Source organism: Neovison vison, chromosome 12 (genome assembly GCF_020171115.1).
Source record: "Neovison vison isolate M4711 chromosome 12, ASM_NN_V1, whole genome shotgun sequence".
NCBI classification, from domain to species: Eukaryota; Metazoa; Chordata; class Mammalia; order Carnivora; family Mustelidae; genus Neogale; species Neogale vison.
In genome coordinates, this window is record NC_058102.1 from 143773027 (window position 1) to 143786820 (window position 13794).

The window sequence follows — 13794 nt, forward strand, 5'->3', positions numbered from 1 at the left end:
AAGTGTTCCTTCTCTCTGGAGTTCTCTACCGAAACTTCCGCCTACCTGCTGTCTTCTCCGATGGCCTTGCCTGCACTTAAATTTAGCTTCTTCCAAGGAAAGCTTACCACTATACCTCCAAAGAAACCTGCTCTTCCCTGAGTGCTCTGTCTTGTCTATTTCTGTCATCATCCCAGATTCTAAACAATGCTGTCATTTTTGACTGCCTTCTGTCTTTCTACAGAGCCAGGGTCTTAACAATCCTACTTCGGTGATGATTCCAGGATCCGTTCGCTTCCTTGTCTTCCTGTGGAAGCCATGCTAGCTCAGGCCTGCACACGAGCGTCCAAAGGCTTTTCTGCCTTTCCCTTTGTCGCGCTGCCCCACCCAGCACACCTGTGATGATATTCCAAAGCACAGCTTGCGTTATTTCGCCCCCTTGCTCAAAGCTTTAATGATTCCCATCTTCTTAAGTATGAAGTCTAAATCCCTGCTCATGGCGTGCAGAGCCCTGTCCCCACTAGTTCCAACTTAAACTTCCAGTCCCATCCTTCCCTGTGCCACCCGGCATTCCATCCACACTGGGGAGCTCACTACTTCGAGCACCCGTTCTTCCCTCTCCTCTGCCTTTGCTCCTTCTTGCTGCTTCTTTCTTCTTTCCTTCTGTGGCTGAGTGATAGAACACTTCCTTCAAACCCAGTGCACCTGTCCCGTGAAGCTTCTCGGGTATCCATTGGCGCCCACCCCAGGATTAGAGGCATTTGGGATACACTGTGAAATCTCTCACTGCAGTAGAAATAATGTAGTAAACATTCATTTGAGGGGCGCCTGGGTGGCTCAGTGGGTTAGAGCCTCTGCCTTCCGCTCAGGTCATGATCCCATGGTCCTGGGATCGAGCCCCACATCGGGCTCTCTGCTCAGCAGGGAGCCTGCTTCCCCCTCTCTGCCTGCCTCTCTGCTTACAGATCTCTGTCTGTCAAATAAATAAATAAAATCTTAAAAAAATACTCATTAATGAATTACATATATATTTTCATGTGTATATCCTATATTGAGTCTTGAACTATTGGACTTTTACTAGTTCTATGTGCATGTGTTGTTTCTCTCTTCAGACACCAGAGGGCACGAGTAAACGCTTAACTAACCCCTCAGTTCCTATCATTGTTTTGCTCTTCTGAAGGACATTTGTGTGTGTGTGTGTGTGTGTGTGCATGCGTGCCTGTGTGTGTGTGAATGCACACACTCAGAAAAGACCATCCAGAGAAATGGTAGGGATGGGAACCTGAGAAAGTGTGAGAGACAGTCCCGAGAGATAACTGCCCGCAGTGGATGGTCAGAGGAGGAGCTGCGTGGTCCGCTACGATGTGGAAAGAGTGGCAGTTAAGGATTCAGGGCGTTTGGGGTACCTGGGTGGCTCAGTGGGTTAAAGCCTCTGTCTTTGGCTCAGGTCATGATCTCAGGGTCCTGGGATCAAGCCCCGCATCGGGCTCTCTGCTCAGCAGGGAGCCTGCTTCCCTCTCTCTCTGTCTGCCTCTCTGCCTACTTGTGATCTCTCTCTGTCGAATAAATAAATAAAACCCTTAAAAAAAAAGGATTTGGGGGGTTTGCTTTCAACACAGGAAAAGTGAAGTGGGTTTGTGTGCTGCTGTGACTGGTGCGGTGGAGGGGGCAATGCTGATGCGCGGCAGAAAGGAGGAAGCGTTGTTGGGTCAGTGTCTCACAGTGGCCAAAGGCGACGGGAACTTTGGGCATGACACGGGGCCCACGAGTGGTGCGTCCAGCTTAGAGTAGAAGGCAGAGTGTGTGGATGGTGATGCCTGGGGTTTGTGAAATTTTGCTTCAGAAGCATCTGATTTTCTTAGTGAAATGAAAATCGAGGTCTCCAGCTGCGATGGGAACACGGGGAGGAAATCTGTGAAGTCTGAGGAGAGAAGAAAATGAGTGCGCGCCTCGGGTAGTCGGGGCGGGAGTGGAAGGACGGCAGTGTCTTTGCTGAGCTCCGTGAAGGGCTTGTCGGGACTGTAAGGTGAGCTTGGTGATTGTGTGCGTGCGTGTGTGTGGATGAGTACGTGTGCCTGAGTGTGTGCGTACGTGTTAGGTTGTGTTCAGCTTCAGAGTGTAGGGACAGAGCAGTGGGGTGAATTCACCAGGCTCTCATCAATAAGACAAAGCAAAAGCAGAACAAGTGTTTTTTTTGGAATTTTATGAAATATCTGACAGAATTTGGGGTGGGCTCAGCTTTCCCTGGTTATTTAGTTATAGCTCCAAAGTCATGCCACTGTCAGAAAGCAGGTCCCTTTGCTTCTTATGTGGCGGGACGTTTGAGGTCCCATCGTGCATCCACTGTTCTTGTCTACTGGAGGAGGTTCACTTGGCTTTTGAGCCTTGTTTTATTTTTAAAAAGAGAGTTTCAATGATTTTTTTCAAGGGAGCTCAAATCAACACAAATTATCCAACAGAGATTGTGTTGGGAATTTTCACTAACGTGAACTCATTATTACCCCCCATCATCCTCTGTGGAGTCTAGGTTAATCATCACGCTTGGGGACTTTCGCTGGTCTGATGGGTGAGAAATTGTCTATGAGTGCAGTTCTCAGAGGAATGAAGTTTAGCCTTTCCTTACATGTGTAAAGATCATTTGAATATGTGTGAGAGAGAGAGGAGAGAAAAATCTGCCCCTGTCCTTGCTTGTTTGGGGGAACGGTCCTTTTCTCCTCAGTGTGGAGCAGCTATGCATTTGATTGGTAAGCCCTTGGTCTTTTGTATGAGCCGTAAGCATTTTTCTAATCTGTTTTGCATCTGGGTTTGGACTTTGCCTCTGGGGGCAGTGGTGGCACTGGCTGCCCACATGTCGTCACTTATCGTCAAGTAATGGCAACACGTGGAGGTTCCTGTCCTGTTACTCACGGCTTCTCCCCCCACAGGAGGGAGTAGAACCACAGTCCCTCTTTGGGAATCTGGCCCTTGGGTTTTGCAGCCAGAGGCCATCCGAGTTCTTGCCAGTGTCCCCTTTTACTGGACTTTCACTCGTATTAAACCTTCTCATCTCCGAATCCCTCATACAGTTCTTTACGCCGGTTGCCCTCGCTTAGCCACTGGTCGCACATACAGCCCTCGGTGGTATTTGTTTCGATCCTCACTCAGTGTGCAGACTCAAGGAGAGCAGAGGACTTGCCTCACCCACCACCGGCCCCTGCCACCAGGCCCGGCATCGGCTGGGCCATCGCTGAGGGGCTAAGAAATGGGCCCCCATGCCCAGCCGTGGCGGAGTTCAGGACAGCACAGAGGAGTAACTGGAAGCCCCCTCCCCACCTAACCCAGTGCCCACTCTAGAGCAGACCCTCGACTAGGCCTCCTGGGCCGGACCAGTCCGTGCACATGGCTCTAACCTAAGCAATGTTTGCCAGAGTCCTGCCAGCTTGGCTTTTACAAGCCTTTCCTTACCCCTCTTAGGACCTCCAAGAACCTGTCCACCCCGGGAGAGACCAGGAACAGACTCGGCGGCTACCTCCCTCGTCCGCCTCCCCTTTTCCATGCTCAGAGACGTGAAGGCCACTGGCTGAAGGAAAAGAAACTGAAACCAGCCCAAGGGTTGCAGAAGCCATTGGTTTTAATGGGGTTGAGAGAGGGAAGGGATGGGGTCTGAAGTCAGGATGGTGAGCCGTGGATGGGGGTGGGCAGGAAGGAGTGCTTCCCGCCCTCTCCCCAGGCATGGGCCATGAAGGAAGAGCGTGGAGAGCAGGACAGCGGGATTTTGCCTCTCGTAGCAGGGAAGAAGAAAGCAGATGCAGAATCTAGGGAGAGACATGAAGGGGCTCGTGTCTGTGTGGGTAGGACGGTACGCCCTGTGTGCATGTGTGCAGAGGAGGGGGCCGGGCTGGAGGCAGGAAGGAGCAGAGGGGCCGAGCACTGAAGCAGCCTCGAGAACAGGACCCAGCCCTCAAAATATAAACCGGCTGAATGGGCAGCCCCTCGCCCTCCACCCCGCCCCCCGTCCCTGTCCCTGGTGTGCCGCCGCCCTCCTGCTGGTCTCTGCTTCTACTTCTTACGCCCAATCTGTGCCATCAGGAGTGCGTTGGCAGCTGCCTTGGCCTGCAGGTTCTTGGCCTTGGCAATGTTGAAGAGGATGTTCATGATATTTGTGGGGACATCAAGGGACAGCGTGAACTTGGTGTGCCGGTCACTCTTGGCCTTGTCCTGGTGCGGCCTGCCCTTGAGCTGAGCTGGGGGGAGGTATTTGTACCGGGCACTTCCCGCTCCACTGCTGCCCCCGGAGCCTGGGAAGGTCCTCTTCTTCTTGCCCTCTTCCTCCTCCTCCTTCTCCTCGTCCTCTCCTGAGGAGGGGTCTTGGCTGGGCAGGTAGGGGAAGCCTCTCTTGCTCAGCGGTGGTACATCCTCCAGCGAGCTCCTCCTGGCTTCCGACAGGGCCGTGTTGATACAGCTGAAGAAGGACTTGGCTCTGTACAGCTTCTGGGAGAGGCCCGGCCGGGGGGCCCCTGGGAACAGCAGCAGCAACAGCAGGAGGTGGGCTGGCTTCAGCATCTCTCCCTGGGGGCGAGAACAGGGGTGTGAGAAGGGTTCAGTGCTCAGGAGGACAGGGGTTAAAACTCAAGAGGGCTTTGGTCATAGTCTACAACAGTTCTCAAAGTGGGCACGCGGGGCCAGCAGCAGCATCGGGAAGTTGGTTAGAAATGCAAAGAATTCTCAGGTCTTGCCCCCAGAATGACTAGATCCAAAAGTCCGGGGCCAGGGATCTGAGTTTAATCAAGTCTTCAGGTGATTCTGATGGTCGGTGAAGTCTGAGCGCCATCGATGGGCTGGTATTGATGACTTCTGTTTCGTTCAGCTTTGCTGGCCGCTGCCGGCCCTGCGAGATGAACGGCGAGTGTGCCGGGGGAGCGTTCCGTGGCTTACTGGGGTTGATGGCTTTTAGTTCTCTTGTCCTCAGCGCTGCTGACGCAGTGCATCCCTATTGCTTAAAGACTGTGGTGGGCCGTCCGGTCAGTGTGGTGGGCCGTCCGGTCAGTGTGTCCGAGGCTGTCCGGTCAGTGTGGTGGGCCGTCCGGTCAGTGTGTCCGAGGCTGTCCGGTCAGTGTGGTGGGCCGTCCGGTCAGTGTGTCCGAGGCCGTCCGGTCAGTGTGTCCGAGGCTGGTCGGGAAGACCCGCCCCCCTGCGGGGCTGTCAGTATTCCTCGGGAGCAAACAGTTGTGAATTTTTTTTTTTAATTTTTATTTTATTTTTATTTTTTTTAAGATTTTATTTATTTATTTGACAGAGAGAGATCACAAGTAGGCAGAGAGGCAGGCAGAGAGAGAGAGAGGAGGAAGCAGGCTCCCCGCTGAGCAGAGAGCCCGATGCGGGACTCGATCCCAGGACCCTGAGATCATGACCTGAGCCGAAGGCAGCGGCTTAACCCACTGAATTTGTTTGGTTTTACCACAGAATTTATGAAGTGAAATTCAGTCTGGTCTCTGTGTAGAGGTGTTAAGTACTTCACAAAAAACACCTGTGTGTTCTAGTGTCGAAGACTGATACGACCTCAATCCTGAAACGACCGGCTGTCCCTATGATGTGGAAGTTCTTGGTTATCTGTTTGGCTGAGTGAGAGAGACATGGTCTGAGAGCCAACCCAGGGACACCCATGTCCGAGGACGTGCCGCTCCGGGAGTGGGTCGGGGCCTTCAAACACAGGGGAGCTGCGCTGTGGTCCCGGGCCAGCAGCGATGCTCAGAGCCACGGAAGGACGATAGTCTTTAGCGACCATTTGCATTTAGTCTTTTATTTAAAAAAAGCAAGAAAGAAAAGGAAAAACCCTAAATTTAGTGTAGGCAGCATGTGTGGCCATGACAACGTCCAGCTCGGTGTCCCTCCTGCACCCTGGACTTCGGGTTTGAAGCCATCATGGTTGTCGGGCCACTGCGACACTGTGCTGACCCAGCAGGGACACGGGCTTGAGCGCGGTCATTGCCACCCCTCTGCCCTGCCTCCTTTGCAGCAACAGCTCCCCGCTGACCATCTGAATTTGGGTTGGGTGTGGTCACTGGGCCTCAGGCAAATGGTGAAGTGGACAGAATTCACCTCCTGCGTACTAGGACCAAACCTGCCCTGCACCCCAGCCCCTGTGGTCTGTCCTGTCTGCACTCTCTCCAGCTCTGGACCAAGGATGCAAGGTTCATTGACTTCACCGTCTCCTTCTATGAAGCGTGAGTAAAAAATGTGAGGTCAAAGGTGTGGGATTTCATCAACTCCCCTCCCCCAGGAAGGACCGCTGGCTGTGCTGGGCACCCCGACATGCTGACCCCCTCACCCCCTCCCAGGAGGCACAAAGAGTGAAGGGTTGCCCTTGGGCTGCTTTACCTGAACCTGGAGTTTATTTTCTGCCTGAGACATCCTTGGTTCCCACATAAGAAAGCAAGAAAGGTGTGGTTAGCTGTCGAACTTGGGGGCCGCTCCTATAAGGTAGTTTTTGAGGAAGCGAAACAAATTGGATAAAGAAATCAACCTGGGTTCCTTCTGGGCGTTAAGAAGGCTGGACTAGCACAGGATCCTTCTGTTTTCTGTGGTGACAGGGAGAGGTGGGGGGGCAGCGGGCTGTCCGAGGCTGAGGGCTAGCCTCAGCTCTGCAGATCATCGCCAACATGACCTGGAGCAGGTCATTTCCCAGAAACAGAGAGGGAATGAACCCACACTGCCGTCCCAGCTTCTTCAGGCTGTGAACGGATGGGGCCAGAGCTGAGCCTGAAGTACCCGAGCCCCGTTCTCTCTCTAAAGGAGAATCCTGGGAGGCCTCACCCGCACACGGACCTGGCAGGTGTTCCTTAGAAGCCTAGAGTTTTCCTGGACACTCCACATTGTGCCTACCGCCTTCCTTTTTCTTTCCCTTAAGAAACCAGCTGGATTTGTTCATCTGTTATTTGTTTTTACATCTTAAAAATTTCAAGTTTATTTTATCCGACAGTTATGAAAAAAAATAGGTGATCCTTGCTTTATGTGCTCCAAATGCATGCCCTCCTACCCCCGGGTCTGGGCATGTGGTGTTGTGCAGAGAAATCAACACGGACTCTGGGGTTACAGGGACCCAGGTTCAAATCCTCCTCGTCCTTTGCCCAACCCCGTGGGCAGGGTGCTTGACCTCTGTGCCTTTCCACTTCCTCATCTGACAGATGGAGACAGCGCTAACTGCCTCATAGAGCTTACACGAAAGAAAGATGAACTTGAGGTGGAAAATGCGCTTGCTCTAGACAGCTACTTAATAAAGGAGGCCACTTCCTCTCCGTTTACACACGAATCCTCTCCAGTTCCAATGAGGATAGGATTCAATCCACGTGTAACCGTCTCGGAAGCCACACCTGCATCTTTTTATCTGTGTCTCTCTCTACATCTACATCTCGACGTGCCGGTGACTTTGTCCCACTCGTTTGACCCTGCAGACCAATCCCTTTATTGTGTTGTATTTCTGGCTTTTAGGTTTTGGCCGTTCTCCCGTTTTCTCTGTCCTCAGCCCGGCAGGCTCCCCCGGCCCTAAACTCCATCTCGGTCAGCTGCTGTCAGCTTTTCCAGGCGCTCAGAACCACGTGGGGGGTTGTTCAAACGTGGGCTGCAGGGCGCTGTCCCGGGGGCTTCCAGGTCAGTAGGTTTGGGAAGAGGCCTGAGCTTCTGCCTCTCTAACGTGCTCCTGGAGGACAGGGACAGGGGGGATCCGGGGACAGCACCGTGAGAACCGCCCCTGTGAGCGCCCCCTGTCCTCCGGCGAGCTCCTTAGAATTCCCGGAGAGCATTCGACCAGGGGGCGTATGGACTATCTCTGTGGGAAAATGGACTCTTTTCTTTTAATGTCTTTTAATATTGTGTTCAATAACCAGACACCGGCTTTCTCATTTACCCAGCTAGTTCCTGGTTGTTTTGTGTAAACATAGGATGAATCTTGGCTTTAGCTGCCTTACTGCATGGAGGCATCTGGAACTTTGGAGCAGTTTCAAGGGCTTGTAAGATGGAAAGGATTTAAAGACTCAAAAAGCCGGTTCCCAGAGAAAGGGTTAATGCTGGCAGGGAGGTTGTGGAGAGAGTTTAGGGTTTTCAGGGCAGGAGGGAAGAAGGTCTCCAGGGCAGAGAGAAGCCCTGTGCTCCTCAGTCAAGTCTGATTCAGGAGCAAGCTTCCCCTCCTACATTCTCTGGATTCTTTCGCGGTCACCCCTAGTGAGCCATCACAAAGGTTTAGGCGGTCCCTGCTACCTGCTGTGAAAGCCAGCCTCCCCTCTAGTTAGATGGAAGAGGACAGAGCTCTCCGGCTGTGCTTTTCGGGTTTGGGTACCTGAAACTCCCCTTCTTTTGGGTTCCAGCAAGGACGTCTCGGGGTGCTTCTCAGAGCTGTCCCAGAGTCCCGCCCGAGGACCTGAGGCCGCAAGGGACCTGCGCCAGCCTGGGGCAGAGCACCCCCAGGGAGAGGGTGCTCCAAGGGGGAAAGGTACAGGTGGTAAAGCCAGAGGCAAACAGCGTCACCGCCCTGTGCCAGCCCATTTTCCGGAGGTGAGGAAGGCGGGGTGAGTCCCCGTATTACAAGCACCCCCACCCCCGCCCCGTTTTACCCCTTGGTCTGCAAACACTGTCAAGCAGCTGAATTTAAAAACCATTTTATAAAACCGTGGCTGCCGAATCTAGAGTTTTATGCATGTCAACACGTGTCAGAGTAAGGAGCTGTTTTCTTACAGTGGACTCCTGGAAGTGTGTATGTGTGTCACACACATCCCCACAGAAAGGCTAGCAGCTCACCCTCCAAGTGAGCCTCCAAGGAGGGTTTCTGCGTGAAAGGCTGCTTTCCCCGAAGAGGGAGGAACAGCAAGGAGAATCAGACATGATATAGAGAACGTGTCCTGGCAGCGTTCAGAGTCACCTTATTTAACCCATTCTCAGAAGTGGGGTGCGCGCACGCATGTGTGTGTATGTGCATGTGTGTGTGTGTGTGTGATCGCCACTAGATTGCCATGTTTGAGGAGAAAATTGCAAACACGACTTCTCAGAGAACTTGGACATCAGAGACATCAAAATCCATCTTTATGTTCCCTCCCCTTCTCAGGCAGCACCAAGTCATTACGGGTGTCTGTCCCCTTCCTCTAATGTCCCCAATTTGGCAAGGGACAAAGGACTCTGGGTGTTGAAGGCAGAGGACCTGGATTTGAAACTACCCTCTCCCCCCCAACTGCCCCGGGGTGAATCAATCACTGAGCCTCTCCGCGCGGCCACAGCCCGAGAAGGAGACATTCCCTGCCCCGCAGGTGTGCAGAGAGGAACCGGTCAATCCAGGCCAGCACCCTCCTGCTCCTGGGCAGGAACGTGGGGAATGACGGCTTTGTATTCACACGCACCTCCCCATTTCTTCGGAAACATACATTTGCAAGAACCTGTTCTGCCTCCAATCTATTACCCTTGTAAAGCAGGTCTCTCTGTACCAGCAAAGGGAGGATGGGCTTCTACTTACCTCAGACGCACACTGTGGGGTTCCGCACCCTGCTCCCTGGGCTGTGAGTAGGGGCGCTTGCCGCCTTGGTCTCTCACCCCTCTCTGGTCCCCAGCATGTCCTGCTTAACCAGGACCAGTACATTCATCCTTCATGGACGAGTCCCCAGCCCAAACCTTACCTGTGAGTGGCCTTCGCTCTGGAGTCGAAACCCTCAGCGAGGCAGGCGGCAGCTTCAGGACCAGGAGGTCTGCCCCAGAAACATCCCCTTGAACTCCTGTCTCTGCTGGGGTCACTGCTCCTTCTCTTCTTGTACTGTTCCTAAGTGGGCCGTGATATTTCCTCTCTATGGAAACCACTCCACTCCCTCGTGTTTATATATAAAAGTGACAGATCACGGGGTGGATTGTAATTCCAGACGTGGTGTCTACACTGGGATGCGATTGCATTTAAAATACAACCGGACCAGCTGTCCGCGTCATGGAGATGATAGGCACTCTGTATCCTTGACGCCTCCCACACGCCTCCCCACTGGCCCTCCTATCGCCGCCCACTTCCCCTCCTGCCCTAGCAACTTGCTCATTGATAAAAAGAATAAAACGGTCTGTTAAATTGAGAAGCAGCTCCTTTGAAGAGTTTTATTACTGATCTTAGTTCTTCCTGATTCCAGTCTTCCTATGCCCTCAGCTCTCTACCCCTCCTTTTGGGAAGGGACGCAGGACCTGCTTTGAAAGTATGGAAGGTGACTTGAAGTTCACCTGTTGTCTTGTGGTTCTTGTGGGTCCTGACCTGCTGCATTATCTCCCGCTACACACAGAGCCTGGTAAGGCTGTGTTCATCAAAGGGCACATGAGGGGGCAGGCACCGTGTACCTAGAGCTTCTGATGGAAAATCAGAAATTTGAATTTTACCCATTTTTTTTCATCCATTCATTCAATATTTTTAGAGCCCCTGCTGTGTGCCTGGTATTGGCAGGGCCCTGAGGAATTTAAAGATGTTGAGAACGCTGTTTTCACAGGCACCTCTCCATCCTGGAGCCTCAAGACAGGTAAGGGGCACCAGGAGAGGAGAGCAGAGGTCCAGACTGAAAGGAGGTTTGACAGGGAGGGAACCAGCGAGGAGGAGGCCCAAGGTCAGGGGAGGCAGGCGGCCAGTGCTGCGGCAGGACACTGGGAGGCACCCAACACCCAGGTGAGGGGGTTTTAATTTCATTCAATTTGAATGTTGAAGATGTAGAAGCCAAATACAATGTTGAAGATGTAGAAGCCCCTGCTTTCAGGATCAGGACACAGAGGACAGAGTCAGGGTGAGAATCCGGGTCTCTTGTGAGGGCAGAGCTCTTTGAGCCTCGGGCTGAACCAGTTGGAAGAGCCATGCAAGACCCACACTGTGTCCAGCCTCGAGGCCGGACCACAGCTCCCCATCCTCCATGGACATTCTCACCTCCTGAAATTCATCTAGACGAAGCACTAAGTGGACTTCTGGAACTATCCCAAGTCTTCATGCCCGCAGGTACTTTGGGGGAACAAGTGGAAAGCCTTGCAGGGAAGGATGCGATGCCTCCCAGAGTCTCAGCCTTCATTGTGGACCCGCAGGACTGGACCTCACTGTGCCTTCTGGAGCTGCCGGGCTGGGGTTCTCTTGGGATGACAGTCTACATGGAGCTAGAGATCTGATCCAAACTCTTTTTTTTTTTTTTTTAAAGATTTCATTTATATATTTGACAGACAGAGATCACAAGTAGGCAGAGAGGCAGGTGGGGAGAGAGAGGAAGCAGGCTCTCCGCTAAGCAGAGAGCCCGATGTGGGGCTCGATCCCGGGACCCTGGGATCATGACCTGAGCCGAGGGCAGAGGCTCAACCCACTGAGCCACCCAGGCGCCCCTGATCCAAACTCTTTTGCTTACTGTTCACTCCCTCATGTATTCATCTTCGGGAGGAATTTTCTTTTCCCCATTTCAGATAATGAGGCAGTAATGGAGTTTCTGTAGGTTGAGGGGTACCTAGTTAGAAATCTGAGTCTTTAACTCCTTCTCTGCCTTTTTTGAGCTATGGAATCCAGGGGAGGTGGTCTCGGGAAGATACCCAACATTGCTACCCTTAGAGTGGGGGTTCGCAGCCTTGGCTCTACTGACATTTGGAGCCGGATGATGTTATGGGGGGCTGTTCTGACCATCGTAGGGCGTCAGCAGCATCATCCTTTTCCTTTCCTTATGACATTCCAGAACACACCCTCCCTTGCCCAGCTGTGATAACCAAAATGGTCTCCAGCTAGGTCTCCTGGGGACAAAACTGCCCCAGTTGAGAACGACTGCCCTAGAAGATGAGATTTAGAAAGAGAGATCACAGTCACCAGCTTCTCATTTTGCTCATCTGCCCTGTCTCCTCCCAACTTCCTAAAAAAATCTCTCTACCTGAGTCTGAAGGACCACAGGACCATGGAGCCTCTCTATGTCAGGGGCTAGTGGCTGTCCTTGAGCGCACTGTCCTTTCTGCAGACAGAGGAGGGCTCATGAGTCCCCACCTGGCCATCTGGGCTGGTCCTGGGGTTGGCCCATGGCTCCCGGGAGCTCTTGGCCTGGGAGGAGGAGGGTCCCACGTGGGGTCTGCCCAGCCCTGGTCCTCAAGGTGCTTTTCTTAGGGATTAAAACCACAAGAGCATTGTGTTTGCTTTACAACTGCACAGCTGCTTCTGGCTGCATCTGATGGAGGCCTGGGGCGAGCAGTGGACAGAAGGAAGCCAACTGGTGAGCAGAAGGACCCAGGGTGTCCTTCCTGGCAAACGGCCGTCTCCCTTCTGTCCCTCTGCTGCCGCGCAGGGGCTGTGTGTTATCTTGTGCTGCTCTCCAGCCCTGGCGAGCCATCGGCCTCTTCCGTGGATTCAGCACCAGGACGTCGGATAGGGACGTAGGGCGCCTGCGGAACACGCTGGACAGCTTCACGCTCAAACAGAACTGGCTCACGTTTACAACGCTCGTGTCTCTGAAGGCTCAGAGCAGTTCCCCGTAGTAACACAATTAGTCTCTCAACTTCTGAGCCAGGCAGCCAAAGAAAAAGGCAGGGAAAGGAGTTGGAATTGCGAGAACTCTTGCTTTACAGGGAGGGGATTTCCCCTGTGGAGATTTGTTTGGGTTGTTTGCATTCTCTGCTCTTCCGATTCCCTCTGATGAAATGTAGATTCGTGAGCCTTCCTTGTTTTTCTAACAAGGTTGGTGTCAAGATGGCATTCGTAAGGACTTGATGCAGGCTTACACGGACGCACAACAGTATGGTGAGTTACACGGACACACGACAGTATGGTGAGTTACACGGACGCACAACAGTATGGTGAGTTACACGGACGCACAACAGTGTGGTGAGTTACACGGACACACAACAGTATGGTGAGTTACACGGACGCACAACAGTATGGTGAGCCTCACTGTGCAGTCCTCCCCTCACTTTCCCTGATTCTCAGCTAACCTGACTCCTCCGTGTCTGACAGGTGTGTGTGTGTTAATGTCCCAGTCTGTTTGCGGGTCCCTCCATTTTTTGCTCTTTTGGGATACATTCTGTACGTGCAAATGTCTGTTTCATCAGATGACTTTCGACCCCTTCAAGCCAAATAACGCTGATTGTCTTGAAGTCTGCTTTGCTTGACTTCCAAATGGCTGTTCCAGTTTTCTATTGGGTAACATTCACTTGGTGCACTTTTCCAGTCTTTTCTGCATCAACATTTATTTTGTCAATGGTACACATTTAGATTTTAAAACCTGGTCTCATAACCTGTATTTTAACAGGGCCTTTAACATGCTTGTACAAATAGTAGTTAAGGATGTACTGGGATTATTTTCTGCTGTCTTACATTGGGCTTTCTATTTGCCCAGGGTTTTTCCTCGTCTGTATTCTGCTGGATTAATTCTTCATTTTCATTTGCCCTTCTGTTAGTTTATAATATAAGCATGCAAAACCACCATGTTTCCCTGGAGCCCTGATTTCCCTGCATCCCAGAAAAAATGAAGAGCCCACTCTTAACCTGGTAAAATCGTTCTATCTGTTGGGGAGGGCAGATGGGCTTTGACCTCTGTTTCTTGCAACAAGCTGGACAGATTTAATTGCTAATAGTGAGTACTTCTGCAATACTAGCAGGCCCATTACGCCGCAGTAACGTCCAGTCCTTGCTAGGAGCTGTCGGCAACACCCCCTCCGTGGATCTGTGACACACTCTTTTCACTGGACTTTGTATCCATCTTGCAACCAGCAGCAGTGGGAGCAGGTGGGGAGAGTTCTGGCTCGTCTCCATATCTAGGCACCTTGGTGATGTGTCAGACAGTTTATGGCCCTCTCTAATGGAGTTTGGGTAGCTGGCTGATTCATGGAGCA

The 13794-nt window shown here is 52.3% G+C and overlaps 1 protein-coding gene across 2 annotated transcripts; it reads right to left on the bottom strand.

Annotated features, from left to right (window-relative positions):
• Window positions 1-3592: 3592 nt before the first annotated feature.
• UCN3 (urocortin 3) lies at window positions 3593-9896 on the bottom strand. 2 transcript variants are annotated; one of them, XM_044227536.1, is made up of 2 exons: window positions 9615-9896; window positions 3593-4527 (listed from the first exon to the last, which is right to left on the bottom strand). In XM_044227536.1, the coding sequence occupies exon 2, from the start codon at window positions 4519-4521 to the stop codon at window positions 4018-4020; it is 504 nt and encodes a 167-aa protein (XP_044083471.1). In that variant the 5' UTR covers window positions 4522-4527; window positions 9615-9896; the 3' UTR covers window positions 3593-4017. The 2 variants fall into 2 exon arrangements, with proteins under 2 accessions (XP_044083471.1, XP_044083470.1); XM_044227535.1 differs by lacking the exon at window positions 9615-9896 and adding an exon at window positions 6337-6417.
• Between the last annotated feature and the right edge of the window lie 3898 nt (window positions 9897-13794).